Raw genomic sequence first — 27,136 nt, 5'->3', positions numbered from 1 at the left:
ATGATTTGTCCATAAGTATTTTAATCCCCAGAATTAAATCACCGAAACAGATTCACTATGAGATGGGGGGAAATTCTACTCTTGCTCACAGGTAAGACAGTAACTGCAGCACAGATTTAAATGAAACCGTAGTGGTGAAGGATGTGGAGGTTGAAGAACAATATCCATGCCTTCAAAGATGGCTTGAGATGTCTATGGTATGTCACCAGTGATTGGGGCTCTATCATGAATGATTTTGGCACACTGAAGAAATGAGAAGTCAGCCTGTGGTGGGGCCTGAGAGAAGCCCTTGTCCTGCCAGCCCCTAAGGGACTGATGACACAATTCTGTAAATATAACATCAGGGAGCACTAAAAGAGAGGAAATTGCCAAATCTCTATTGATTTCAACAAAATTAGTCTGATTTATCTCAATCAGGAAGGACTGATGAGGACACATTCTTTACCTCATTTTCTGTAATTTTTTTTCTCATGTCAGTGAGATGGTCGGGATCATTGTTACACTTTACAAATCAACACATTCTTTACTTAATGCATTTGTGATTCTGCATGAGTCCCTTAGAATGCCAAAAGGCTTAGACCTTTCAGATAGGAAGTGCAGTTTTAAGAATCTACTGGAGAAATCTGTTTCTTTCCATGTTGCTCTATATTGAGTTTAAAGATACTGTTTCTTCTGATTTTACGAAGGCATAGCTGATACTAGCCCGTGTGCAATATGTTCTGTAAAATAAAAACTATTTTGCAGAGAGTTTTGGTGGCTTTGTGATTAAAAAAATAGTCTTTTGTACAGCACATGTGGATACAATATTATTCTCTCTGCAAAATAATTGCAGTATGAAAGCATTGTTTTGTTCTTTTAATTCTTATTCTTTTAGACATAGACTTCTCTGCACTAGTTTCACAGTGACGACAGTTAGCATGTGGTGGGCTACAATACCGTCTACCAGTGTTAACCTATGACCAGACTCTTTGTTAAAACTAATGAACACCAGTAGGGGCTCTATTTTATAGTGTACTTTCCCCAAAGTAAAACATAGAGAACTTCCCCCTATATTTTTGCTTTAACTATTGAAACGATAAAAAGAAAACATAAAATGAGCTAAAGAAATTTGTTGCAGCTCCACATTGACTTTAGCTTGCCTTGTATTCATAGGTGGAGACTTATTTGAAATGTTCCTCTTTTTTTGGCTGGTGATAAAGTCAAACATATTGAAGTCTTTCTCAATTGGCTTCTTACAGTCTCTTTACACCCTGCAGCTTGTGTTGAAAAGGCCAAATGCTGCTTACCTTACTGACAAAAGCAGTTCTTTTGTCTTTTTAGTAAGATTATACATGTGAATAAGAGAAGCAGAATTTGGTCCAAAGGGACTAACTTAACTTCAGCAGATTGAATACAGTTACAGCAATTCACAGTTTTAAAATGAGCAAATGCACATGCCATGCCTTTTTTCCTTATTCCTGCTGGTTGTCTGTTTGTATCTTTTGGGATGTAACTGTATGCACTATAAGTAAAGATTTTCTCTGTGTATTTTTGCATCTTGTCTATATGTTCTGATTTATTTTTAAAAAATACAGTCAGAATTTGTATCTAGTATTTGCACAGGAGCTTATAAACCACATCTTGCAGCATTTTCTAATCAATTGTAAGGAGAGTTTTGGCTGTGGGAAGGCTGCAGTATTGGGCCTATTAACTAATTCCAAGTAAATTAGTACATACATTGTTATTTACTTGGGAAACAAAGCTTCACTGTAAATCTGTTTTTAAGGTAACCTAATTATCAGGCAAATACTAGTTTGCAGCCTCTGGAAAACTCCCCTCTTCCTAAACTGTTAGATGTAAATCTGTCATCTTGTTTTTACTAAGTCCCTCTGATTTTGCTCAGTGTAAGTTGGCTCAGATGCCAAAAGAAGAAAAAAAAAAAAAAGGATCACTGTATGGTAACTTTTTTTTCCTATGAAACCAAACAACTAATCAAAAATACTGTTTGGAGGTAGTTCAGAATGCATACCCATGCAGGCTAGGTTTCAATCAGCTATCGAACACAGTGGAGAGCAAACCCCAGCTGCATTTGGCTTCTGTGGAGTCAAACGTGGTTTTTATTTGGAGCCCTAACATGTGATTTTTGTTTGTTTTCCTTTTCATTTTATACAACTTTCAGAAAGAGTTCTTGCAACTCCGTAGTAGCTTCCCCTTAACGGCACAGATGGCTTTCTTCTCCACACTAGATTGCTATGCTTTCCCCTAAGGCATACTAGTCACCTTTGACACCACCAGCAGTAGGTAAAGCAGCCGCAGTTTTAAGAAACGGCTTTTAGAGGGAAGGGTTTACCTGTTGCCTCTGCAGTTTAAGCTGATGTTACACGTGCATTTAAAGCTTTTGCTCGATTCCTCATTTAATCACTCCTCTGCTGCCAGGGGCTGGGGTGGAAAGTGATGGGTTTCCATGGAGAGCTGCGTAGGGGGGGCAAAAGGAGTTTAGACTCAAAGTACACAAAATCGGGCAGAAACGGTCAATCCCTGCTGCTCCCCGAATTTGAGGGAAAGGCTGCGCACAAGCGCGGTCGAGGGGAGCCCTGACTGCCGCCGGGGCGCAGGCGGCGCCTGCCCGGCGCGGTCGGTGGAGGCGGGCGGGGTGCGAAGCGCGGTCTCCCGGAGGCCGCGCCCGCGCAAGGTGCCCGCGGGGCGCGGCCGGGACTTGGATGCCCGCGGAGCCTCCCGGGCGCCGGCCCGCGGCGCGGCGGCGGGACTGGGGGGAGAGGAAAGGAAGGGGGGGCCGCGGCGGGTGCCCGCCCGGGCGGGGTGGGGCGGGGCCGGACGGGACGGGGCCCGGCGCGTCCCGCCCCGTGGGGGCGAGCGGCGGGCGGGGGCAGCGCGGTCGCCGCCGCCGGGGCGCAGCTGCCCGCCCGCCGCCGGGCGCTGTGTGCGCGCACGGGCCGCGCTCCTGCCTGCCTGCGCCCACACCCACGCCCCACGCACACACACCCGCCGTGCGCTGCGCATCCAGCGCTGCCGGTGCTGCTCGCTCGCCCCGCCGGGACGCGCGCTTCGCGCTCGCCTGCAGTTTCTCCGCGGGCGCCCAGGTGGCTGCGCCCCGCGGCGCTCCCCGCCCGGCTCGGCCCGCCCCGGCTCAGCGCGGCCCTCCCTTGTCCTGCCTGCCGGCGTCCCGCGGGCGCGGAGCCGATGGGAATGGGCGGGGGGATGCGCCTGAGCCGCGTCTGCTGCGTTTTCTACCAGCTGTGCGTCCTGTCAAGCGGGCTCGCCGCAGGTAAGTGCGCGCCTTCCGCGGGACGGGGCCGAGCCTCGGGCCGGCCTCCGTGCTCCGCCGGCTGCCGGTAGCCAGTACCTGCCCACAGTTAAGCGCCTTAACAGCTGTGCCCATCCGTTGTAACCGATGGGTGATCAGACAATGCGTGCCTCCGGTTTGAGGGCGCATTGCAGTGCCCTCGTCAGTACGAGAAGCTGGTTTTTATACGCAGCCAAATCATCTCAGCAGTGCTGTTCCTAGCGTGTGTAGGATGAAGGTGTAAATACAACTGTCTTCTGTCTCAGGCCGGTGGAGGTTGTGCGTACTCATATGTTTATAAATATAATGCTGGTGTGGGGGCAATTTTGGTTGAACTGTGATACGGTGTGTGTCATATGCAGACATCACTAATTAGTGATTATAACTCAGTTTGTTTACAATGATAATATAGCGTGTGCGTGCATCTGTCACTTGTAAGTGCCCTTGGAAACATGCGGCCATGGGGTGTGTGTGCATTTGGCTGCATTTTTAAATCATAATGGATCTTGCAAAACATGCTGCGAACAAGATTGACAGTTTCAAATGTTTTTTTGAGGTTTTCCCTGCTAAAGTAACAATTCTTTTTTAGCTGTATGAAAAAGTTGCCACTTTGTCTAAATTATGAAAGGTTTGTGCAATTATCCTGACGTGGAGGTGGTGGTCATGAAGAACAGCCCCGGCTACTGGTGCAAACTCAACTTCTGCCCAGCTTGAGCTCCAGTTCTGTCTCAGTGTTTACCAGCACAGTGGTATGTCCCAGACCCCCGAACAGGCACAGAGATCCCATCTAGTGGCTGGCCTGTCTGCCATATGTAAGGAGAGGATGAAAGGGTCAAGTGGAGCTCACTGTATTTTGAGTGGCATGCTTGGCGGGCTGGGAGCCAGAAGGAGCGTGTTGTGGGGCACAGGGTAGGTTTCTGGCAGTCATCGTGTGCTGCTGAGTGCTCCATTCATTTAACGCATCTGCTGGTCTTCCCACAGGTCTCCATGCTTCAGAAGAAACTGAGGAATGGGAGATCGTCTTCCCCGCACTGTGGAGCAGGGGCCAGCAGGAGCCGGCGGGTGGCAGTGGTGGTGGTGGGGGCTGCAGCACCGACCCCAGCTGTGGGAACCGGAGCAGCACCCTCAGCGTCCCCGTCACAACTAGCCCAGTGGCCGGCAGCTCCCGGGAGGTGCGTTCAGTCTCCTCTTCAGTGGAGGGGCAAGCGCAGGCTGCAGAGGAGGTGGCAGAGGAAGAGGACACTGAGGATGAGTATGAGTCTCAAGAGTTTTACCACTGGTCCCCCCTGCCCCAGGGGTCTGGTGCTGCCTCTCAGTTGCCACTGCCACCATCGCCCCCGCCACCACCTCCTGCAGAGGACGGAGATGAGGTGTTGCTGAGGATCCCGGCTTTTGCTCGGGAGCTCTACCTGCTGCTGAAGAGGGACAGCCGCTTCCTGGCTCCTGGCTTTGCTGTGGAGGAGCGGCTTGGGGGTGAGGGCAAAAGCCCACCCAGCGCTGCGCAGTCGCAGCCTGAGAGAGCTTGTTACTACAGTGGTGCTGTCCTCCGCTACCCGGGCTCCTTTGCCTCCTTCAGTACCTGTGGTGGATTGGTAAGATGGCCTTGCATGCAGGGGTAGCAACATCAGCTTCATCTGCTGTTTTTCACTACCATCCCTTTCCTGAGGTCTTTCTTGCATATTCTCTTGGGTCCTACCTCTGTACTTATCCTTATTTTTAACCATTTTGCCATTCATACTTTTATTATCCCACTCGTAATTTCTCTCAAATCCTACTTCTGCCTTTATCTTGTGAAGTCTCTATGTTCTTTGTCCCATTTCCAGGTACACTTTTGTCTCTCAGTCCCATGCTTTTCTTTTTTGGATCTCCTTTTTATTCTTATGCCATTCTTTCTTCAACTTTTCTCTCTCCATCCCTAATTTTATCTTGCTCTTCAGTGTGTGCCTGTAATTAGTTACATCCATGCTCACTCTTCTTCCTTTTCCCGGTATCATCATCTCTCCTCCAGTCCATCTGTAATCCATTTGTTCTTCATTCCCATCCTATATTCTAAAGTTATCTTTTTCATCTGTGTCATCTTCCGTATGTTCTACATCTCAGTTCTCAGACTGTTCTCTTTCTTACTTCTACCAATATTTTATGTCTGCTTTCTCATCTTCATTATTCCTTGTCTTTCATTTCTCTCATCCCTTTAGCCTTTTTTGTCTACCTCACAACTTCTGCATGTGCTACCTGTAGCTACTTGGATTTGGGACTCCATACCCTTCTTTCCTTTCAGTTCCTCCATAGAAGTACGCAATGAGTATGTTGTCAGTAGAAATGTTAATACAGTCAGAGCTTTTGGATTGTTATTAATTCTGTGGCATGCCTCCCTTATTTAAAACAAATTTCACCTGCTATGATTTCTGTTAGATCAGTCATGATTTTTACCAGATAAAGACCAGAATTGGGCACCCTGACAACAGCAGTGGTGATCCAGTGAACTGCAATCCCAAGATACTTGGGGGTGGGTGGAAAGAGTACAAAGCAGCTGGGATGATGTAAAAAGCTGGCAGGATTTAAAACAAAAACAATTATTACTACTATTATTCTCATTTTGGGCCTTTATATAGCATTATAAATGCTCATGCCTGAAGAATATAGAATACAAACAGTAATGACGCTAGGGAGAGTTAACATCATCATCATTACCTTGGGTTTTTTTGGGTGGCTAGATGGATGTAAATCACCACAGTCACATGATAGATGTTTTCTTGTATTTCTTTCCGAATTTGAACATCTAACTTGTTCCATTATTGATTCATGAAAATAGCCTGCCTGGTTTTTATTTGCATGGTCATGAAGTGAAACCAGGTAAAATGTGGAAATTTTGACTGCTTATTCATTTGCCTGTTTGGACTTAGTCAAAAGTCAAAACCCAAACTGAAAGTGGCAGAGAAGGAATTGTGTGGATTGACACCAAATAAAATATTTGCCTGCACTCCTGCAAAGTGAAACCGCCAAGTTTCACACAACTCTTAAGTGGTTGGCATCTCATTATTGACATTTTGTCAGATTTTCCAAAGCATGGTAGCAGAATTAATTGTGAAGAAAAATATTGAAAGACAGCTGAAGGTGCTTTGAAAGGAATCAGGTAAAGAATTTTTATGTTCTGGAAAAGCATTTGACTTCTGTACTCCTTGTTCTTCTTAGAGTTTTACTTCCTTCTACATTGCATATGAGTAAAATTAGGCTAGAGAAAATCTTTGCAAAGAAATTGGTAGAGATAATTATCACAAACGCCTGCTCAAAAGTGATGTACATCATTGGATATCTGTAAATCCTCTGATTTGCAAATTGGAATTCACTGTTTAAATAGACCCCAGAGCCCTAGGAGCCCCATTCGTAATTTTTGATTCACTCAGACTTTTCCTAGGAGTACCAGCTTACTCACAGCCTACCAGCCGTCTAAGCATGCATATGTCCAGATCATGCTCTCCATTCACAAGGCTGCAGCTGAAATATAAACACTTCTGTGTATCTCAAATAAAACTGGAAACTGTTGTTGATGTTGAATGGTGGTGTCATGATCTTCAACTGCATAGTCTTGTTTGCAGCGAAATAGTTAAGCAGCTGTTCTTCCTGAGAGTGTTGCTGTGTCAGGCACATAGTTAAAAAAAATTGCACAGTGCTATTATATCAAAGTTGTCATAAAAAATCTGAACTTATTTGTCATTCTTTATTCAGTCATTGCTTGGGCTCTATTACATATGTAAGTTGCTCTGTTTCCAAGAGTATTGAAAAAACATCATACATACATTGTGTATTCCACCCTGTTTCCTCTAGGCCTTGCCCTGCAAAAAGAGCCAAGCAATGTTTAAAACTAGATTGTCTTCTTTAAGATGTAAAAATCCATTGAAACTTGAGCCTAAAAATATTTTACTGTAGTTACCTCAATTACCGTTTATTTATTAGTTTTAAATATAAAGAAATTGCAGAGAAAATATGGTATGAATGTCCTGGATATACTGTCATTTCAAAGCCTTACAGACTTTGGGTTAGGATTACTAGGCTACATACACTTTGGAAAGCCAAACGAGTGGTCTGTAAGTCCCTTAACATGCAGCTTAGATTCCACTTAGCAATTTTTCTTTTCCATGTGAAATGCAGCATCTCTGTCTAACAAGAAAACTTCCACCATTCTGCTTTTTGGATAGTAGTCTTTTAGTGCATCTCTTTATTCACTGAGGAAAGTAACTGTAGTCTGACAGACAACAGTGATTTTGCCACACAGGAGGAAGGGTGAAAGAGTATAAAGGCCAATAGAAAAGTTTTGGCTATCACGTTGCAGGCTAAGGTCATACATGGCAGTACAGATGTGTGGCTGATGCTGTAGGGCTAGTTTTGTGAAAAGATACCCTATCTTCACTAAAATGAAAAAGAGGCTTTTGCATGAAATTGTTGTGCCATCCAAGTTAGGATGTTGGTGTTGCTTCCAACTTCTCAAGGCATGGAGAGACCTGATGTGCCAGCGACATTCCGGAAACTGAAAAAATGGCTATGTAGAAGTCTTAACTCTTCCTTCTCTAGGCAGAAAGACAGAAGAATATTGTTGCAGATGTTAGACACCTTATGCCCTTGAAGTGGGATTTAGATGCTTTTTGAATAGTTCACTGGTTGCAGTTCGGTAAAACATGTAACATGCAGCACAAAGTTAAAGCTTCCCCGTAGTTCTTATTTCTTAGCTCGAGAGCTTCAGTACTGTGTTTTTTCTTGAGCTCTTTGACAAAAGACAGGGAGGGTTGATGATAATGGGGTTCATAACATACCATGTTAATCATGTGAATACGCAAGTGAAAAACGAGAACTGTACTCCCAGATAATTACTAACCAAATTCTGACTGCCAGCGTTAGCTTCATGTGGCAACCCACCTTGACAAATGAAGGAAACATTAACTTGGTGGGTATTTTCTAGTCAGACTAAAGGCTGGAGATACGCATGGACTGTCTAGAAACTCCATCACTGTGACCTTTGTGTAATCTCAGAGCTCACATGATCAATGGTGACAGCGCTATCCAACTCCTTGGTAAAACACTCGTGGATTCTTACATCCTTTCGTAGCTCAACGGGATTCGCTCTGAGTATGTTTTGGGATTCTGCACTGGTGCGGCATGAAGATTAATAAGGAGAGGTTTCCAAGAATTCTCCATCTGTATGCTGACTGCTTACTTGCTGTTCATTGTTAGCCAACTACCAGGATGTAAGCAGTACTGCTGATGCCAGTGAGACGGCTCTTCTGAAAGTGATGCATTGCAAAGCTGGACCATTAATTATTTAGATGGTTGTTTCTACTGCTTGCTTGTATTTTGCCATAATATTTGAAATAAGAAAAAAAAGCATGTCAAATGTTGTTGGAATAGTTTTATTTGTAACTGGTAAAATATATAACTTACAACTCATAGTTCTTCCAAAGCATGCTGTAGGAGAAACTGACTGTGGACTTAGAATAAAGAAATCAGGCTACTGGTTCATTACCAATGATCTGCTCTGCTGCTAGCACGGAAGTTGAAGTAGTCTCACTGCATTTCCCCAGAGCGAGCTGTGAACACGGCAGATGTGTACTTTATCCCCTACTCCTTTAATTTCAGAAAGAGAGGCATTTAATGTTGTTTTTTCTCAGCACTGAATTGCTTAGATGGTACTCCATGGCTATGTGGTGGCAGACAGGGATATTCCCAATGTTTCGTTTTCTTTTTAACTGAAGCAATCTGCATAAAATAGAGAACAGCTAGGTAGAGAAAAGATTTGAATGTCTTTTTATACCTAAAGCAATGGGATATGTTTAGACTGTCGAGAAGTGCAAATAGGAGTAAATGTATACACAGAGGATGAATAGGAGAATGCCGCTTCATAGAGCTATGCTGTTCCTTGCAGCACTTAGCAGGTTGCCTACCAGCACACATGTGGAGATCTGTCTGAACAGACAGCATTGCTTGCTGGGTTAGTTTACTGGAGAGAAGCTTTGAAATTAGTCTGTGTGGTTCTGTGTTTTCACTGGATCCTAAGAATGTGAAATGGTCAACAGCATACTTGCAGTTCTCTAAATCCCTGAAGAGTCAGAGTCAAATACTATTTACAGTGAAAATTAATGTGCATTTTCCCAGTGACTTGAGTGGGAACAAGTTTTAACACATCTCTGAGGCAGTCCAGGGAAGACCTCACTCTAGAGAAGTGTATGGTGCTTTTATTAGGCCTCATGGCCATTTACAAGCAGATATTTAAAAATCTGATCAACGGTTCATCGACAAGTAGTTACAGATTTACTCCAGCTGTTACACATAAATTCAAAGAGCACTATCCAAAGCAATGCTGCCAGGATTGGCAAAAGAATGGATGTCAGTAGTTCTGTGTCATGCAGAGATATGCCAAATATCATTGGACAATAACATTTTAACAGATACTTCCGATGGTAGCATTCTACTTCTACATTAAAACTGAAATAAATTAGGATGTGAAAAAAAAATGGGCCGCCTTTGGCTAATGGAATGCTTGTATGGTACTTCAGTAAGATTTTAAGAAAACCTGAAGCACCTTTACAGGAAATGTATGATTTTTTTACTTCTGACACAAACTGTGTTTTCAGGATTAGTGCTATTAAATAATCATAAGGGAATCACACATGATGGATTCAAAATATATTAGATTTTTAAGGATATTCTAAATTCACATGACCGTTAAATTCAGGACACATAATAAAGCTTCTACAAAAGTGGAATTTTTTATTTTGTACCTATCCATGGGGGATAGTCTGACTTTATAGGTTGTCTCAGAACAAGCAGAATGAAATCGTAATAGAACAATAGTAATAAAATAAAAAAATATTTCCTGTATTCCTAAAATTCTGAACACAGTCACTTTTTTTTCAACATTTTTCCTCCTACAGAAGGATCTTAACCACCGTGTTTCAACATTTTTAAATGGGAAAACTCCCAGTGAATATAGTTCTTTGTTACATTTCCTAGTGATTCCTGCAGTGAGAGTAGTGTCTGACATGGCAAGTGTACTTGAATTTTTGGACAGCTTGGACAGTTTTGGAGAGCTGTACTGAACTTCTACCTTTTGGTTGTACAGCTTCTTTCAGTGGTAGTGCAATACTTATTCTGCTGCAACTCCTTTTCTGGCATATTGTCAGAGTGACTGAGAATGCATAAATTGTTTGCACTGGGTGTGAGTAGTGAGCCTGACATTTGCTGTGCAGTGCACATGCAAGGTAAATCCTTGCTTTTGTGAGCATCCCTGCTTTTGTGGGGCTCTTGGAGCAGGTGGTCAGGAGCAACTCATGGGCTTCATAAATTGCCCTGGAAGCTGTACTATTACAGGTTGTAAGCTCCTCGTGTAAAGGCTCTGAGACTTCTTAATAGACTCCTTGCTTTGATCAAGCTGTAGAGCAACTACCCCATTACACATGCTGGACCATACAGTACCAATATACAAGCCTGAAATGCGTTAAATACCGAGCCTCTTGTCAACCAAAAATAGTACCCCTGCCTTCCTGCTTCAGTGATGTTGCAGTTGCACATTGGTATTGAGTAACTGCCACAACAGCTGTTGTTCCAAAAGAAATTGGAGACAATTACAGCTTCTTTTGTGTTTCTTTTTTAAGTATTAGAAAACAGAGATCAACAATTTTTCGTAAAAGGAGAAGGAAAAAAGATTGTTAGCAGTATTCATGGTCCATTTGATACATCCAGGCTACAGTTTGACATTGCAGAAGGAGGATTATAAAACTAAGTAGGATTATCCTTAAAGGCTGTCAGGATGAAATGAAGTACACTCCCTCCTTCTATACAGTCAGCTTCCTGGGATCCTTAAATGAAAGAGAAGACAAATACAAGCAATAAAATATGTGTTTAGATCCCCTCTTTTTGCAAACTAGGACTAGCACAAGACCGAAAGATGTGGGAAATCACAGCTGAGTTTTTTGGAGGCTTTTTAAGTTACCTGTTTAGAATGCTAATTTAGAATGCTTTATTTTTTAGTGCACAGTCTGCCTACTGTTGCATTGCAATTTTGTTAAAGAAATGAAACTTTACTGAGAAGGAGAGAAATAAATACGTGAATGAGGGTATTCTGTGAGTATCCCTTCTTCAGAGGTCACACTTTCACCAAGTTTTGCTTTGTTGACTTTAACTTATGCCTTATCCGTGTTTTAAACATCTTTAAGTGGACAATATAAAATTTGTCATCAGTAGAAATAAGAGGGTGAGGTCAGGCATGAGTGGCAATGTAATCCCTGAACAGAAAGTAGCTTTCCTGTGTTACGAAACTCTGTTTCTTTGCAGAATAAACAGGAGCACCCCTGGGAAAATAAAGTGTTGGACTAAAATTGGGCTTCCCAATTCTGCATTAAGCAGAAGAAACAATGAAATGTGGTGATGCTTCTGGGAGAATACCCATACTTTCAATGTATGTGTTGAACCTGGGCTGGGTTGTTTCTCCTGGATTTACATGTCAGCAGCGGAACATGGGAGAGAGGAGGGCGGTCAGGCTTCTAGGAAGTCTGGTCTCCAACAGGACAAAACAAGTTGTTCACATGAGGTTACTCTGGCATGCTTAGGCACAGACGCATCTTCCTCCAGCATAGTTTATCTGCTATTTTTGTTAGCCTCTCTGTTACATTAAAATACCTTCATTATAATCTTACATTGAACATCTAATGAAGCACAACTGAAAACACAGTAGAGAAGACAGAGAAAATTAAAATCAATAAAGTAACTATGGCAAGCTGGAATAACCAGCATATATATACAAGCAAAGCACTATTAACAAACATTGCTTTATCCTACTTGAACAACAAGTTAATTACAAACAGAACTACTAAATATGGTTAATTTTTATTTTTTCATAAAGAAAAAGAGTATTGGAGATGGTATTCCTTTAAATATTTGATTAGTGTCATTAAGAACCGTAAACCAATGAAGACCTATGTAAACATAAAGGACTAAAAACTCTTTGTTTCTGTTTTCCTTCTTAAGCTCTGATGCTACAGTGCGTTGCTATTCATCTTTGCCTTTCTGGGTGAAACATCTTTTAGTTCAATTTTTGTTTTGTGTATCTGAGAACTCTTGCTAATTGATAAGAAGGATAAGTCTTTTAAACATTGGAACAGTAGTGTTAATGTAAAGCTGAAAGGTTTGGAAAGTCAGTTTTGATTTAGGCCAAGACAACATTTGAACTATAACAGTCTCTGTTCCCTTTAACATTAAACACTGTGCCATGGTATGCAAGATGTTGGGCCAAGATGCCTTGGACCATGTGGTAATGATTCCTTTTTGCTTCTAAGAGCTATCCTATAATCATGTAATCACTCCATCCTGAGACAGGTTTGATTTGTGATTCCAGTCCTGCTTATAATAGCCTGCTGTTCTCCTACAGTGCTTAGTTTCAGTAGAAATACCTCCTTTGCAATATATTTCCAAGACATGATTAGAAATGAAAAATATGCTATCTCCAGAGTAGCTTTATTTAAAAAGATTGAGACTGTTGTGAATCACTTGAGATCTCTACCCATTGTAATTAATAAGTATAAAATGATCAAGGTTCTTTTGCAAGATACAGAAGTGAGAAGGTAACCAGAAAGACTGGGTAAATCCATGAATAAGTAGTTTTTGCATTAATTAAATCAGTAAAGTATTGACCTCCTAAATTGAAGGTGAGTACTTTAAAAAGAAAAGACAGAGCACTGAGCCTCTCCCAGCTACACCTGTTAAGGTTAATGAAACTACCATTTTTTCCAAGTGTTGTATTCCTGACTTTTATTCATATCTGATGATATGTGCTGATTGTTTCTTCTATAGCAAATGAACCAGAATTTTTAAAACAGACAAATTTTCACCATATTGCAACCCTTGTAATTTATTTTAAAAGCACTGTTCTTTGTCTTTTCTTTTTTAAAAGATTCCTTGGTCCTGCAAGAATGGGGATTCTTTTGGTAGTTAACGACAGATTGTGACATGGGAAAAAATGGGAACATCTGTGATTTCCAGGATGTAAGACCATAAAAATAGGGGAACTGGGAAATAAGGAGGAAAGAGTAGAAAGCCTCAGGTGTGAGTGTCATGTTGATGATGCACATCTCTCTCTGCTATGTGATAAAAAGAGTAGAAAGGGATGAGTCAAAGCCATTTGAATTTGAGGGAGAATGAGATGTTTGCAGAAGTTCTTCTGTAGAGTGTGTGCCTTTCCTTGATTTACGTGAGTCTCTCACCGGTAACTTCAGGGACACAGCATGAGTGATAGTTGCTTGCTCCTTGCTTAACAGAGGCAGCAATGTAACGGAAATAGTGTGAAATATGCAGAGCACATGTATGTGTGTGTTATATTGCACATCCAGACAGTAGTTGGTCAAATTTTTATAAATCAATAACCCAAAATATCTATATTAGATTTAAAATCAGATGTACATCTGTTGTGCATTAGCAGTTCAGTTAACCTTTTGTTGTTAACCTTTCATTGCCTGGACAATCTGGTCTTCTTTGTTATTTCTGTTGCTTCTGATAATGGCATAAATAAGCAAAGAAGTATTATTTGGAAGGGAAATAATGAAGAACATTTCAAGTGTTAATTGTAGAACAGTATATTTAGAATGATAAATCAATATTGTAAAATTAGTTGCTAATAATACATGCATCTGCACGTAAGTGAATAGAAGTAAAATTTTTTGGAAACCTGTGCTGCGAATGTTTTTCTTGGGCCTACCAGTACTTCAGTCAGAATTATTTTCTGAATGAGTTTTGCATCCAAAAATGTAGCAATGTGCCCAAAACTGACTTGTGAAGTGAGTTAGTTTCTGTGTGATTATCCTCCAACAATTGCATATGCTTGTTTTATGATCTCAGCTCTGCTACCTTAAGTTCTCATTAGATGTCAGAAGTTTGACTGGGTCAAGTCCGGTCAAGCTTATTTAGATAGCAGTATGTTAAGGAAAATATGACTATTTCTGCACGTGATGTTAATTCAGCTGGGGGCAACTCTTTATGATTCATTACATCATAAATGTCCTGTTATGTCCCTCTGGGCTTAAGGGGATGCTGGCTGGGAGGAGTGCCCAAGTAATGGCTAGAGCCATTATAGTAATGGTATCTTTTAGTCTTCAGCTGTGCTTCAGATGTGCTTAAATTTCTCAGTGTTCTTTTTGTCAGTGAGAACGCTGATTAGCCTGGTGATCAGATTATAACCTTGAAAACTCAGGTGTAACTGTGCTTCAAGGCTTCTTGTATGAAGTGCTTTGATTTTCTTCTGAAGGTGGGAGACAGGAAGAAAAGGGGACATGATAAAGGACAAAAAAAGCTGAATGCCTGTTATTCTGGGATACAGCAGTGGGTGAAGTGTGAGTTCTTATTCTCAGTGTGTGCAGGGAACATAAAGGCAGGTTTGTACACATATTCTCAGGACTTAATATTTAGTTGTGGCCTTGCTTAATTTGCTTTCCAAAAATACTAAGTCTCTAAGCATAAAGCTGGATCTATGCTTCTGTCGTATGCTCTGCGTCTAACTCTTCTAATTTAGGCAATTATTTAAATCTTCTGAGAATTTACAAGCTTGTTGCAAGTTACAGGATAGGAACTTGCTTAGGTGATTTTATGCCTAGATAGATCCCCAGTCTCTTTTGTCCCTCTTTCATAAATGGACCTCACCCCAAACATTTATTAAGTGACGTATGAGGGGGGTGAGGGAATGAAAAGTAGAAGAGGGTTTATAAACTAAAATGGATACATTTATGCATATAAAAAACTTAGTTTTCCAGTGTCCTAGCATGTTTCACTTTTTCTGTCTGATCACCTGTTTCTTCTGTAGTAACCTATCTAAGGAAGCATAATAACAAATACTTCTTCTATATCCTTTTGGGGTTTTTTTTTGCTTCTAATACTAAATTATTTGCATTGGAAATAATGGAAGGAAACAATTCCTTCCTTTCTTATTTCATTTTGGGTGATCAGTCTTTTGCTCATTTCATATAAACAAATTTGCTTAAAAGTGACCAGTCAGGCTGATGCTATCCGGATCAAGATGCTAACATTAAAACACCATTCTGCTCACCATTTGTATTTTTATGCACATAAAATTAAGTGTTCTAGCTTTAGAAAAAAGGAAAAAAGCCTTCTTCCAAAATATTTTTTTTTCCTTTTAGCTAAAATAATAGTTCTTGAAAAATAATTAGATACTGTTCCTTCTTTCATGAGGTTAGCGAAACTTCAGTTTCTATGTACAACAAAAGGTAAATTAATATTTTTTTTCAAAAAAAAAGCTGAAGGAGAGTCTAGGATTGGAAGTTAAAAGCAAAAAACTGTGCATTGTTTGGAAAAAAATTAGATATGAATTGCAATTAGGAGTAGAGTCACAGAAATACATGACTTCCATATATTTGTAACTTTTTGAAGCAATGTGAATCTAAAATTATAATAAATTGTGAAGTCTTACGTATTTCTCTTAAAGCCACCAGTTCTGGATTCATGTAATTCTAGATAGAGGTATAAAAAGCCTAAGCACAATGTTATTTTATAGATGGACTAACTTTGTTTGTTGAATTATAGTTCTATACCCATAAATATAATTTATTTTCCTTTGTTGAATTTCTGTTTTCCACAGTTGGTAGGTTTGGCAAATTGTAGATCTGAATGAAACTGAGTTTCATGGAGTGTTGCCTTGAATTAAATAGTCTTTGAAAGCAGTTCAGCCCCTCTCTCTGAAGAAAACCAAAATAATGGAGTTGTGGATAGATATTTCAATAAGGATTAGCAGAGATTAAATTTCTCTGTGGGCAATCATGGGTGGGTTTTGGAGCTGTGCCACATCCCTCTGTGGCTACAATGAAAGCACATGGGTTTGAACAATGGTAGCTCATTGGTATGCATTATTTGAGTGTTTTACACTGTTGAATCAATTTAAACTTGGATCCTTTGTATTGGTCTTTTTGTTACTAGTCTAGGTATTTTATCTAATGTAGGCTACATACACAGTTGCTGATGTCTTCTGTTTAAATCTCCTGCACAGGACTCAGGTAGAACGTTTCGTGTTCATCCTTTGTGAACTATTACATTTTCGCCTGCATAAAACAGCATTTCAGGTTCTGATGGGACTAAGTCCAGGCTTGTACTAAAGAAATGAGGTTAATGCAGTTTCATTAGCTAAAGGTACAGCAGTTTGATTCATACTCCAAAAGAGTGGTTTTCAGTCTTACCACAACAAGTGCTGAAGTTACTCATATTACACCAAAATACTCTAGAGAAACACATCTTTACAAGCACTGAGTCTTTAATTGCAGGGATTTTTTCCATAAGTGATATGTTTCCATAGGTGCTGTTTTTTCTAGGACTAGTCATGTTTAGCTATGCAAAGGGACTTTGTTATACAGTATTAATAATTACTGAAATGTTATATAATAAATGATCTGGAATATCACTAAACCAGTTCATTGTAAAGAATTTTTTTACTTAAATTTTATGGAATAAAGTCTTTTAAATCCTGGTTTACTTTAGAGAAGCTGTTGTATTTATTTTGGAAAGGGGATATGGTTTGGATTGTGAATTTTTTGTTATTTTTACAGTGGCGGTGTTCCATTTAATATAGCATGCACTTAATGAGCAAAACCAAGTGATTGTTAACATCATGCAGCACTCAATTATGACAACATGATAGATATAATTTACAGGTTAGGTGGCTGTTTTAAAAATGGACTTTTATGCCAGTTCTGCTTTGAATTGTGCAAAAAAGGGCTGTATCATGCTTGCTCAAGTATAATTGTGTCTTGGTTTTCAGTTTTGACCAATAATATTGGTCTGTATTAGTCATCTGTGGTTGGATGAGCATATTGTTCCAGCATACATTTTGAAGCAAAATAAAACAAGGCTTTCCAGAATGTTTCAGGCAACAGACAAGAAGCATCTTTATTCATTAGTCAGTTGGTGCATGCACCAACAATGGAGGTGGAGTCATGCAACCCCATAAAACATCTGTTGAATGTATGATTGTATGGAGGACAAAATGAAGATCTTTATCCATAGGACTGAAACATCTGATATCTTTGAGTTTTTTCCTTTAGGTTAGCAACCTTGGTAGTTGGTTAATGCTTCTTTTTGTAATGGTAGTTACTTCCTTTAGTTCATTTGGAAATGGTGCTTGAATCATGGTCAGCTCTGATCATTGTGGTTTTGATGAACCAAACTGAAGGCATGGCCTTTGTGAGTTGCTGTACTATTACTGTGTCTTTCAGCTTCTTCAAAAAGTAATTCTCTAACCCATATAAGGACAGATCAAAATAGGAAACCTGAAGGCCAATATGCTGGGACACCACTGAAAGAACTTCTTTTTTTTTTTAAAAAAAAAGTTCTGGTTGTAGTTGACCATTTAGAGCTGCAAGTACAGAAAGTTTGTGTGTTCTCTTAGAATGATAAATTCCATTTTAACTAAATTGATTTCTGATTAATCATATTTTTTTTCATGCAAATGAAGAGGAATATGCTAGGTGGCCAATTCATTACTTTTGCACAGATGTTGCCTTCTAGTTTCCTTCCCTTTAAAAGCTGTAGCTCCGTGTATTAATTATTATTTTTTTTAATTAATTGTGTAACATAAAGATATGGGCAGTGAATTTTTATATATACATAAAGTCAGAATCTTGATTATATAATGTAACTTTATATTTACTATTACAGTACCACCATTGATCTATATTGATACAAAGTCAGATCTGGATCTGCTTAGGGTTTAGACAGAGAGGGTGGAATAATGTATCTTGCTTTATTGAGCCTATATTGGTGAGAGCAGATTGAGAGTTTTGAGGTTTGCATCCATGAAATTATTTTTCCATAACAACCTTTTAACATTATAAAATTGGGAAAGTCTCTTCTATCTTAACTATAATGTGGTTGCCCTCTTGCCATACTATCAGGGCTTGATCATAGTTGACATAAAGACAGTGGTTTTGAAAGAGACATAGGATGGTCTTTAGTGTCATTATTCTTGAAAAATAATAAATACTTAAAGTTAGACAAGGTTTCTGGGTAAAGGATACTTATTTTATTAATTCAGGTTATATCATTGGAATAAATAGACAACATTTAAGGCTTTCTAGCCCTTTCTCAGAGCTTCTGTTTCTTCTATAATAGAAGCAAAACTACTTGAGACATAAGAATAATTCCAGAATCTAATTAGGTTTACTGATTTGTTCAGCCTTGTGAGCTGAAGAGCAGATAAAGCTACTGAGTGAAGGGAGAAATTTTTGACAGCGTCTCCCACAGCATTCTCCTGGAGAAACTGGCGGCTCGTGGCTTAGACGGGTTTACTCTTCGCTGGGTGAAGAACTGGCTGGATGGCCGAGCCCAGAGAGTTGTGGTGAACGGCGTTAAATCCGGCTGGCGGCCGGTCACAAGCGGTGTTCCTCAGGGCTCGGTTCTGGGGCCAGTCTTGTTCAATATCTTTATTGATGATCTGGATGAGGGAATTGAGTGCTCCCTCAGTAAGTTTGCAGATGACACCAAGCTGAGTGGGAGTGTTGATCTGCTGGAGGGTAGGAGGGCTCTGCAGAGGGATCTGGACAGGCTGGATCGATGGGCAGAGGCCAACTGTATGAGGCTTAATAAGGCCAAGTGCAGAGTCCTGCACTTTGGCCACAACCACCCCATGCAATGCTACAGGCTTGGGGAGGAGTGGGTGGAGAGCAGCCCGGCGGAAAGGGACCTGGGGGTGCTGGTTGACAGCCGGCTGAACATGAGCCGGCAGTGTGCCCAGGTGGCCAAGAAGGCCAACAGCGTCCTGGCCTGTATCAGGAATAGTGTGGCCAGCAGGAGTAGGGAAGTGATCGTGCCCCTGTACTCGGCACTGGTGAGGCCGCACCTTGAATACTGTGTTCAGCTTTGGGCCCCTCACTACAAGAAGGATGTTGAGATGCTGGAGCGTGTCCAGAGAAGGGCAGCGAAGCTGGTGAGGGGTCTGGAGCACATGTCTTATGAGGAGCGGCTGAGGGAACTGGGGTTGTTTAGTCTGGAGAAGAGGAGGCTGAGGGGAGACCTTATCACTCTCTACAACTACCTGAAAGGGGGTTGTGGCGACGAGGGTGTTGGTCTCTTCTCCCAAGTAACTAGTGATAGGACAAGAGGAAATGGCCTCAAGTTGCGCCAGGGGAGGTTTAGATTGGATATTAGGAAAAATTTCTTTAAGTGAGAGGGTGATCCAACATTGGAACAGGCTGCCCAGGGAGGTGGTGGAGTCGCCATCCCTGGAAGTGTTCAAAAAACGTGTGGATGTGGCGCTTCAGGACATGGTTTAGGGGACATGGTGGCACTGGATTAATGGTTGGACTTGATGATCTTAAAGGTCCTTTCCAACCTAACGATTCTGTGATTCTGTGATTCTGTGAAATGATCACAGAGAGACCAGAAATTTATTACATGGTGCGTTGACAGAATACGGGAAGTTTTCCTTTGTGAGATAGTCATGGCTGCCATAAAATCTGTATTGCGTTAGGCATCTAAGGTTGAAAATAGCATATTTGTTTTCTTAAGGATTGCAAAGTGTGCCTTGTGTGCAGTTATGGATATTCTGCACATTTAATAGCTTGCACCACTTATGAAGTCTGGCTTACCAATAGTTGTCTCTATTCTCAGTGATACTAGTCAATCGTTGCATAGTTACCTGGAGCAAATGCATACAATACAGTTAATTTAAGTTAGTTTAAGAATCAAGTTTATTCAGCGTGTCTTTGACTGTGTCTAGAAAATAGGTTTTAAATTGACTGTCACATACCTAATGTAAAATTTGACTTCACATCTCAACAATGGCTTGTAGCACTTGGATCAGAAATGCTAATTTGATTCTAAAATTTTATAAAATAAAGGCACCTGTGCTAAAAGTAGTAGGCTTTCTATACCTCATAAGCTTCCAGAGTGCTGCATAAGGAAAAGAAATAAGAACATGCCTGTAGTAAGTCTGCATTTCTTACTTTGTAGTTTCTAAGTATAAAACTTTATGCGCTAATAATTCTGAATTTATGATTTTAAACATGTATGTGTGGAATACCTCTCTTGAGTGAACATGAAACTGTGTATGTGAAAGAAAATTGAATTTCATGTACTGCACACTTGAAGTCCAGATCATCTCTATATTGCATAGTCTCTCTCCCTTCTCTTTTTCCCCCTTTGTTTAAAGGATGTAGAGCCTAAACACTTGATAGATTAATAGATGTATAGCTGTGGAGAATGTGCATTCAGAATCTGGGAAGCTGCAGTTTAGTAAAAAAATATGTTTATTTACACAGTAATTTTAGCTGTGTAACATGGTAACAGGAAAAAAAGAGGCATTTATGCTTCTGTCAAACATTTTTATTGTATGTACATTTGCATGCAACTGCAGTTGTTTGTTTTGTAGATGTTGCAATTTAAAGCTAGTTTTGAATGTCTCACATTATTAGTATTCAGCTTATATGTATACGCTCCCCAAACTGAATGCTAGTTAAGAATACATGAGCATAAATATCTTGGCCAAATTTATATTGCAAGTCAGTGACAGAACAAGATTAGAATTCAAAACTTAAAACAAAGGCAGAGAAAAAGTAAATAATAGAATTGGACTAGAATATAGAGATCAGGGCAGTATCAACTTAGTACAATATCACAGCCAAGTACATGTCCCCTCCTTGAGAGGTGATGATGTTGATGTAGGCAGTGGCATAGATCAGCTGTTCTTACCAGAAAAAAACAAATTGCAGCAGAACAGAGTTGTAGGAATTGTTCAGCCTAAACTGAGGAAGTGTTGAACGAGCTGTTATATCTTTTAGAAATTATACACACTGAAATGTTCTATTATTAATGCAAGATTGCAGCACCGTTGATTTTTTTTAATACCTTGGACAAAGATATTTGAGTAAATTTTCTTTCCTTCTGAATGTGTGTTACACTTCAGTAGAATTATGTACATTTTTCATTATGCTTTTTCTCTTTATTTGCATGCATCCCTTTCTTGTAGTCCATGCTACACCTACTGCCCACAAGAACCACCAGGTCCATTTTGGCAGATCTGCTTGCTAGCTATTCAGCCAGCCAGCCAGCCACCTACCCATTCACCCACCCAACAGGAAGTCCCTACCAGTGCAGAGGGTGAATCTGTCCCAGGGGCTGGACTTCGCATTCATTCTTGCTGAATTTCATGATGTTCCTTCTGACAACTATTCATAAATATATATTTATACATATATTTTATATGTATAGAATCATAGAGTAGTTTGGGTTGGAAGAGACCTTTTAAAGGCCATCTGTTCCAACCCCGCTGCAATAAGCAATCAGGTTGCTCAGAAGCCTATCCAACCTGACCTTGAATGTTTCCAGGCAACTGCCACCTCTCAGGGCAACCTGTGACCATGTTTCACGGTCCTCATTCTGAAAAATTTCTTCTTCGTATCTAGTCTAAATCTATCCTTTTTTAGTTTAAAACCATTACCCCTTGTCCTATCGCTGCAGGCCCTGCTAAAAGGTCTGTCCCCATCTTTCTTATAAAGCCCCCTTATAGGTTGGATGGCACTAAAATGAGGTCATATGAATGACTAATGTCTCCATGAGCTCCACATTTCCATTGTTCTTTGGCTTCAATAAAGATGCTGGGGCTCTTGTTGGCTATCCCTGTTCTTTACGTTTTTGTCTGGCTCATAGATTAATCTTTGTCTTGTCATATGTCTTCAACCCCCAAACTTTTAAATTACATGACGGTTACTAGAATCCATAGTGCAAATCATTAGGTAACAGAATTGGAAGTAAGTTATCTGCTGTTAGATACAGTTGGTTTGGTTGCCATCTATTTTTTAGAACAATAGACTATACAACAGGAATGGTACATTTAGTTTTAGGAGTTTTTAATTCATATTTTTTACATTTCTTTTTGAAGCAGTTGAAAATAGCACTTAGAATTGCCTTGTGGTAGTAGTTTTCAATGAATTATTATTAAAGATACTTCAGTTACCTCAAACTGGAACATATTAGACTTGTCTCTATGGAGAGACAGAACAGCATACACACATCTAGTTCATGGGACAATTTGTGTAGGATAGTGATTATTTATAAAGGTTTCTGTAGTTGTTCCAGAAGGAGTCATCTTAAGAACTATAGGGTTTCACTCAACACTAGTGTCCTATTTACCTCCTTTTAACATTTAATATTTTGAAATTTGAGTTATGGTGCACTAGTGATCTTGAAATTTTTTACGTATGTTTAAATTGTGCTTTGCCTTCTCAGTGCAAGACTTTAAAGGATTTGAGATGAGTTCTGTGTTTTAAAGCATTGAGCCTCTGCCAGTGTTTTGACACAACTAATTTGACTAAAGCAAACTACAATTAAACTTACTTCTGGGTAACTGCTGCCAAAAAAAGAGTGTACAGTGGAGTCCATTTACAATGTGCTGTTGAAGCAATAAATCTGGGAAAAGAATAACATATGCTTAATTTCAGTAAACTTTGTCCTAAAGTTTGGTGTTTTTTTAAAAAGAAGAATGTATGAATGCTTATACATGAAATTGTAATGAACCTGCGGGCACATTACTTAGGAGAAACAATTTTTACCATCATATCTAGCTAGTAACATGTTGTATGCCTTACAATACAGAAAAAGTAAGTAGCTTCAAAGGCACAATTAGTTAGATCTAGGAAATTTAAATAAAAAAAGTATCTTTGTAAAAACAGAATGTCAAATGTAACATAAAAATAAAAAATTGGAAATAACAAATGGTAGGAATTCTGTTATCCTGAAAAATCCTATTACGTGTTTGACCATTGTTCTGTACTTCCCCACTTCTTAAAGACTTAATTGTCCATGTGAAGCTGGCTGCCTTTCAATGGAAGTTGTATCTTTGTGTAAATAGGTGGAAGGTATAACTTGGTATGATTGTTCTGAAGCCCTACTCTCACAAATTTAGCTGGCAGAGTGAGAGGCAGGGTTCAGTAAATCTTGCTGGGTTTTCAGTGTGACTTTTCTTCATATTCATGTGGAGAGAAGAAGTGTTTTAGATGATAAAGAGCATATTATTTTTGATGATGCGGTATTTTTTAAGGAAAAAACCCTGTTTTGATGGAAGGCTCCTGGCTGCTTCTAGTCATGAAGAACCTGGCTTGGATGCTTTGTATGAATAGGAGGTAAAATCAGAAGCAACACCTGGGCAGTTGACTGTGCTTTAGTGGTAAATTTAGGGCTGGGAGGCATAGGAGAATTAAACAGACCAAAGGCTGGTTTAAGTGGCTTCTAGTGTGACTTACTACTTTTATACGACATTTATAGGTTTGCTTCATAGACTGATGATTTAGCTGGCAGTGACAGGAGGAGGAAAAGATTGTGTATTTGCTGATCACAGGATCATTATGAGCCATCAGGCATGATGTGCGTGTGAAAGATGCATCTAACTGGTAAAGGACAATAGTGGGAATACAGAAAATTTATTCTCATTTCACAAAGTTACAGTGAAATGATAGCTGAAATATGGCTTGCAGTTCTGTTTGCTGATGTTCAGAGAGAGGAATTCAGTTGTGGCTACAAGGATAATTATAGTAGTAAAGCCTATTTCATCAAGCAACAGTCAAAGGCTGGTGTGTTTATCATCACACAGCAGAAACTGCAATACAATATGATTATCTTTTTAATAAAAACACTGGAGTGAATATCAAGGAGCCTGGAAAGCTGGCCAAGAAGGAAAACAATGTAGACCCAGGATCAGATGGATCTAAAATAATGGCCATGAATAAATTTAGATTAGAAAATTGGAAAGATTTCCAACTAGTAGAAGAGAAAAATCTGAAACAAATTTCAAATAGAAATAGTAAAATAATAGAGCAGCAGTTCTACTGAAAGTACTTTAATTAACAGTAACAGCAAGAAAATGCATTAAAAAGAAATCTAGGCTGATGAAGGATCCGTGTTACAAGGGTAACCGTAAAAAAGCCTCTGTTTTATGAAGACTTGAATGCATAGGGCCTGGACTTGATCTGTGGTTCTAACACATCAAAAAGACAAAGGCAATTTGCATTCTCTGTTCTAGACTGTTTCTTATCCTTTATTAATTTTTCAATACTACAAGACTTAAGCAGTGAGTATTAAGATAGTATAATGAGAATAATTAAATAATGCATGCTGCACATGACAAAGAGAAAGTTGAATTTGATTTGGGAAGTTGAGTTTAGCTGAGTCTGTTTTTAATATTCAAGTGAAATTTATAAGCAAACCTACAATTTCATGAGTGATGCATAATTGTCTGTCTTTGATTTCCTGGCTAAAGTAAAAAGATTAAATGGCTTTTTATGACTTTAAAACAGTAACAAGAAAACTGAAAATCCATTGTGCTAGGTAAGTCACAAGAAGAATCAGCCAACTGTTCTCTCGGTTGGTGCTTCTTTCAAGCCAATGTCATTTGTTCAGAAAAATGTGCATGGCTTAATACCAAGTTCTCCAATCAGCAGTGCAGAAGTCCAGATGATTCACTTGGTAGCAAGTGGTCTTTTCCTACCAGGGTTTTCTCTCTTTCACAGAGTATAGAGCTTTTTTGTGTATGGGGCTATGTTTTCCTTTGTCACAGGTTCTTTTTAAGTTTGGGGGTTTTTTGGTCCTTTAAGCCACAGCTTAATCAACCAGAACCTGGGCAACAGGTTCTTGGGTGGAGGAAAGAAAAGGGTTTGAACATGTAATTTCCGCATTTGGCAGTTGGTTTGTAAGTTCTGCTGAGTTCTTCTGGAGATCAAAGGGCAAGTGTACAGTTGTTGAAAATGCACTGACTTTTCTGGAAGCAGTGGCAGAAGCTGAACAAGTGGACCCATGAGTGATGTGACAATATTGTTGCAAGAGTCTATAACCAGTTGATATTTCTAATAAGAAGAACAGAAAGTGGTTGGCATGTGAAGAGGTGGTCACTTGAACCTGATGACCAGCCTGTTACATTGCACAGGAAGCTGTGGCACTTGGAGGGACTGCTGATGGCAGTGACTGAACATCTGATTTTAAACCACCACCACAAGTTTAGGAAGCACATTTTGTGATTTTGTCTAAAAAAGGCACTTAAAAGAAATGAGAGAGATTAGAATTGATACATTTTACCTATTTTATCTGCAATTTCATTTCGTGTGTAGTGAATGCCCATTTACTAGTGAGTAGCATAGTGAGTGCTGCTGAGTAATATAATTCTTTTTGTGCATCTATGTGGATTTTTCAGAGTGAGGAGTGTGTATTTCTCTGTGTGTGTGTAGTCATTGTAAATCAGTATAAAATTGCAAGAGAACCAAGGGTAATAACTACTTCAGCATTTTAATGTTATTGTTCAAAAATTACAGATTTTTAAGCGGTATTTCCTTAAGATGGTGATCATGAAAGATGGATATACTGTGCTGGAAACTAGGGAATTGGTACTTGCTCTGAAATTTGTGTTAGTCTTTAGCAAAAAAGGGGTTTGTACCCTTGTGTTCACCCTTGTGAACTGTGTATCAATTCATAACACACCCTTTTAGGTAGTATCTTGATTAAAAAGAATCTTAACCATACATGATGTAGGCTGAAGCCCATGTTGTATAAAGTCCATTAAATATAAATATTATATCATCATTACACATTTATTATGATGATTATGTATTGTATTATGGGGAATATTTCAGCTTTTCATCTTTGACATGGGTTGTTGTGGATTTAGAAAACTCCATGAGACAGAAGAAAGCAAAAGAGATGAGAACTTTTACGGTAAACCCAGATACCACGGGACCTATGATAAAAATTACAGTGCTGAAACAAAAAACAGATGTGAAACATGGGTAAGGAGATTATAAGGTTGTAGTGATACAAATAGGTTTTTGACATAGGCCCTTGTTGGTTTATGTGCCTTTACATCTTTTCGCTTCCTTTCGTTAAAGCTGGAATTAATTGAAACACTTTAAAGCTTAGTGTTTTCAATGAGAAGTTTACCTCTAAATATTGAAAACAGCTCTTTTCAAATGCTTGGAAAGTCACAGTTTGAACTGTCTATGCGTATGTTAATTTTATAATACTTGTTTTTGTTGTTTTATCACCTTATGATAGGTGTACAGAATGCATCCTCTACCTTTAAAGACATTGAATTGCAGCTGTACAGACACGTTACAGCTTGAAGGTTATTTATCTCAGATGTGACATGAGAATTTCCCAAAGTGCCCTAGAAAAATTCTTACTTTTGAGTCTTAATCTTGGAGGAGGTGTGAGTACTGATCGTTATATGCTGTGGACTTCATGGCTTAATGATACCAATTATACTGGAGCATTTTTGTCTAACTTTTAGTAAAATCTAAGTCGATCACAAAGAATACATAAACAGAACTGAGACATTTTTGCAGATGCCTTTTGCATAAATTAGAAATACATTCCAAATGTGGAAAGCTAGCCATGTAACTTAGGGTATGTATACCCTATAATGGTATATATGGCCATTGTGTAATGGCCATATGTGTAAAGAAGGCCATGTAGACTTTTTTGTGTCTTTTACATCTTAGAAGTGCAGTCTGCAGTTTAGAGAGGTGCGTTCTAATCTTAGAGGTTTCGCTTCTAATCTCAGATTTTTATCTAGCGAAAAGAAATGTGAGCTTCTCATTCAACAGATTGGCACTATTTGGGACCATTTGGGTAAGTAGGTTTTTTCAGAGCTCTGGGATTCTTGCTGAGAATACAGCCTGTCACCAACTTCCCAGTTGAAATTCAAATACATTTTCTTAGCTTAGCTGTATTTTGGCAAAAAGCCATTGGAAGAACCCAAGTCTTTCAACAACATAGGTTGCATGTCACTGAGATCTAAGTAACTAAAATTCAGAACCTGGAACTAACGGGAAGCTTGTA

At 39.6% G+C, this 27,136-nt stretch overlaps 1 protein-coding gene across 1 annotated transcript in view; it reads left to right on the top strand.

Moving 5' to 3' along the window:
- Positions 1 to 3,180: 3,180 nt before the first annotated feature.
- The window catches only part of ADAMTS19 (ADAM metallopeptidase with thrombospondin type 1 motif 19), a gene marked incomplete at both ends in the record, with an annotated part of 147,900 nt that continues 123,944 nt past the window's right edge, over positions 3,181 to 27,136 (top strand). Inside the window, 2 exons of the mRNA XM_082013266.1 lie at positions 3,181 to 3,265; positions 4,265 to 4,875. Coding sequence (XP_081869392.1) covers positions 3,181 to 3,265; positions 4,265 to 4,875 — 696 coding nt within the window. The remainder of the gene's footprint in view (positions 3,266 to 4,264; positions 4,876 to 27,136) is intronic.

Source organism: Phaethon aethereus (genome assembly GCF_964289735.1).
Source record: "Phaethon aethereus genome assembly, chromosome: Z".
Lineage (NCBI taxonomy): Eukaryota > Metazoa > Chordata > Aves > Phaethontiformes > Phaethontidae > Phaethon > Phaethon aethereus.
Note: the sequence above shows the minus strand (reverse complement) of the source record. Positions and strands in the feature narration are given on the sequence as shown.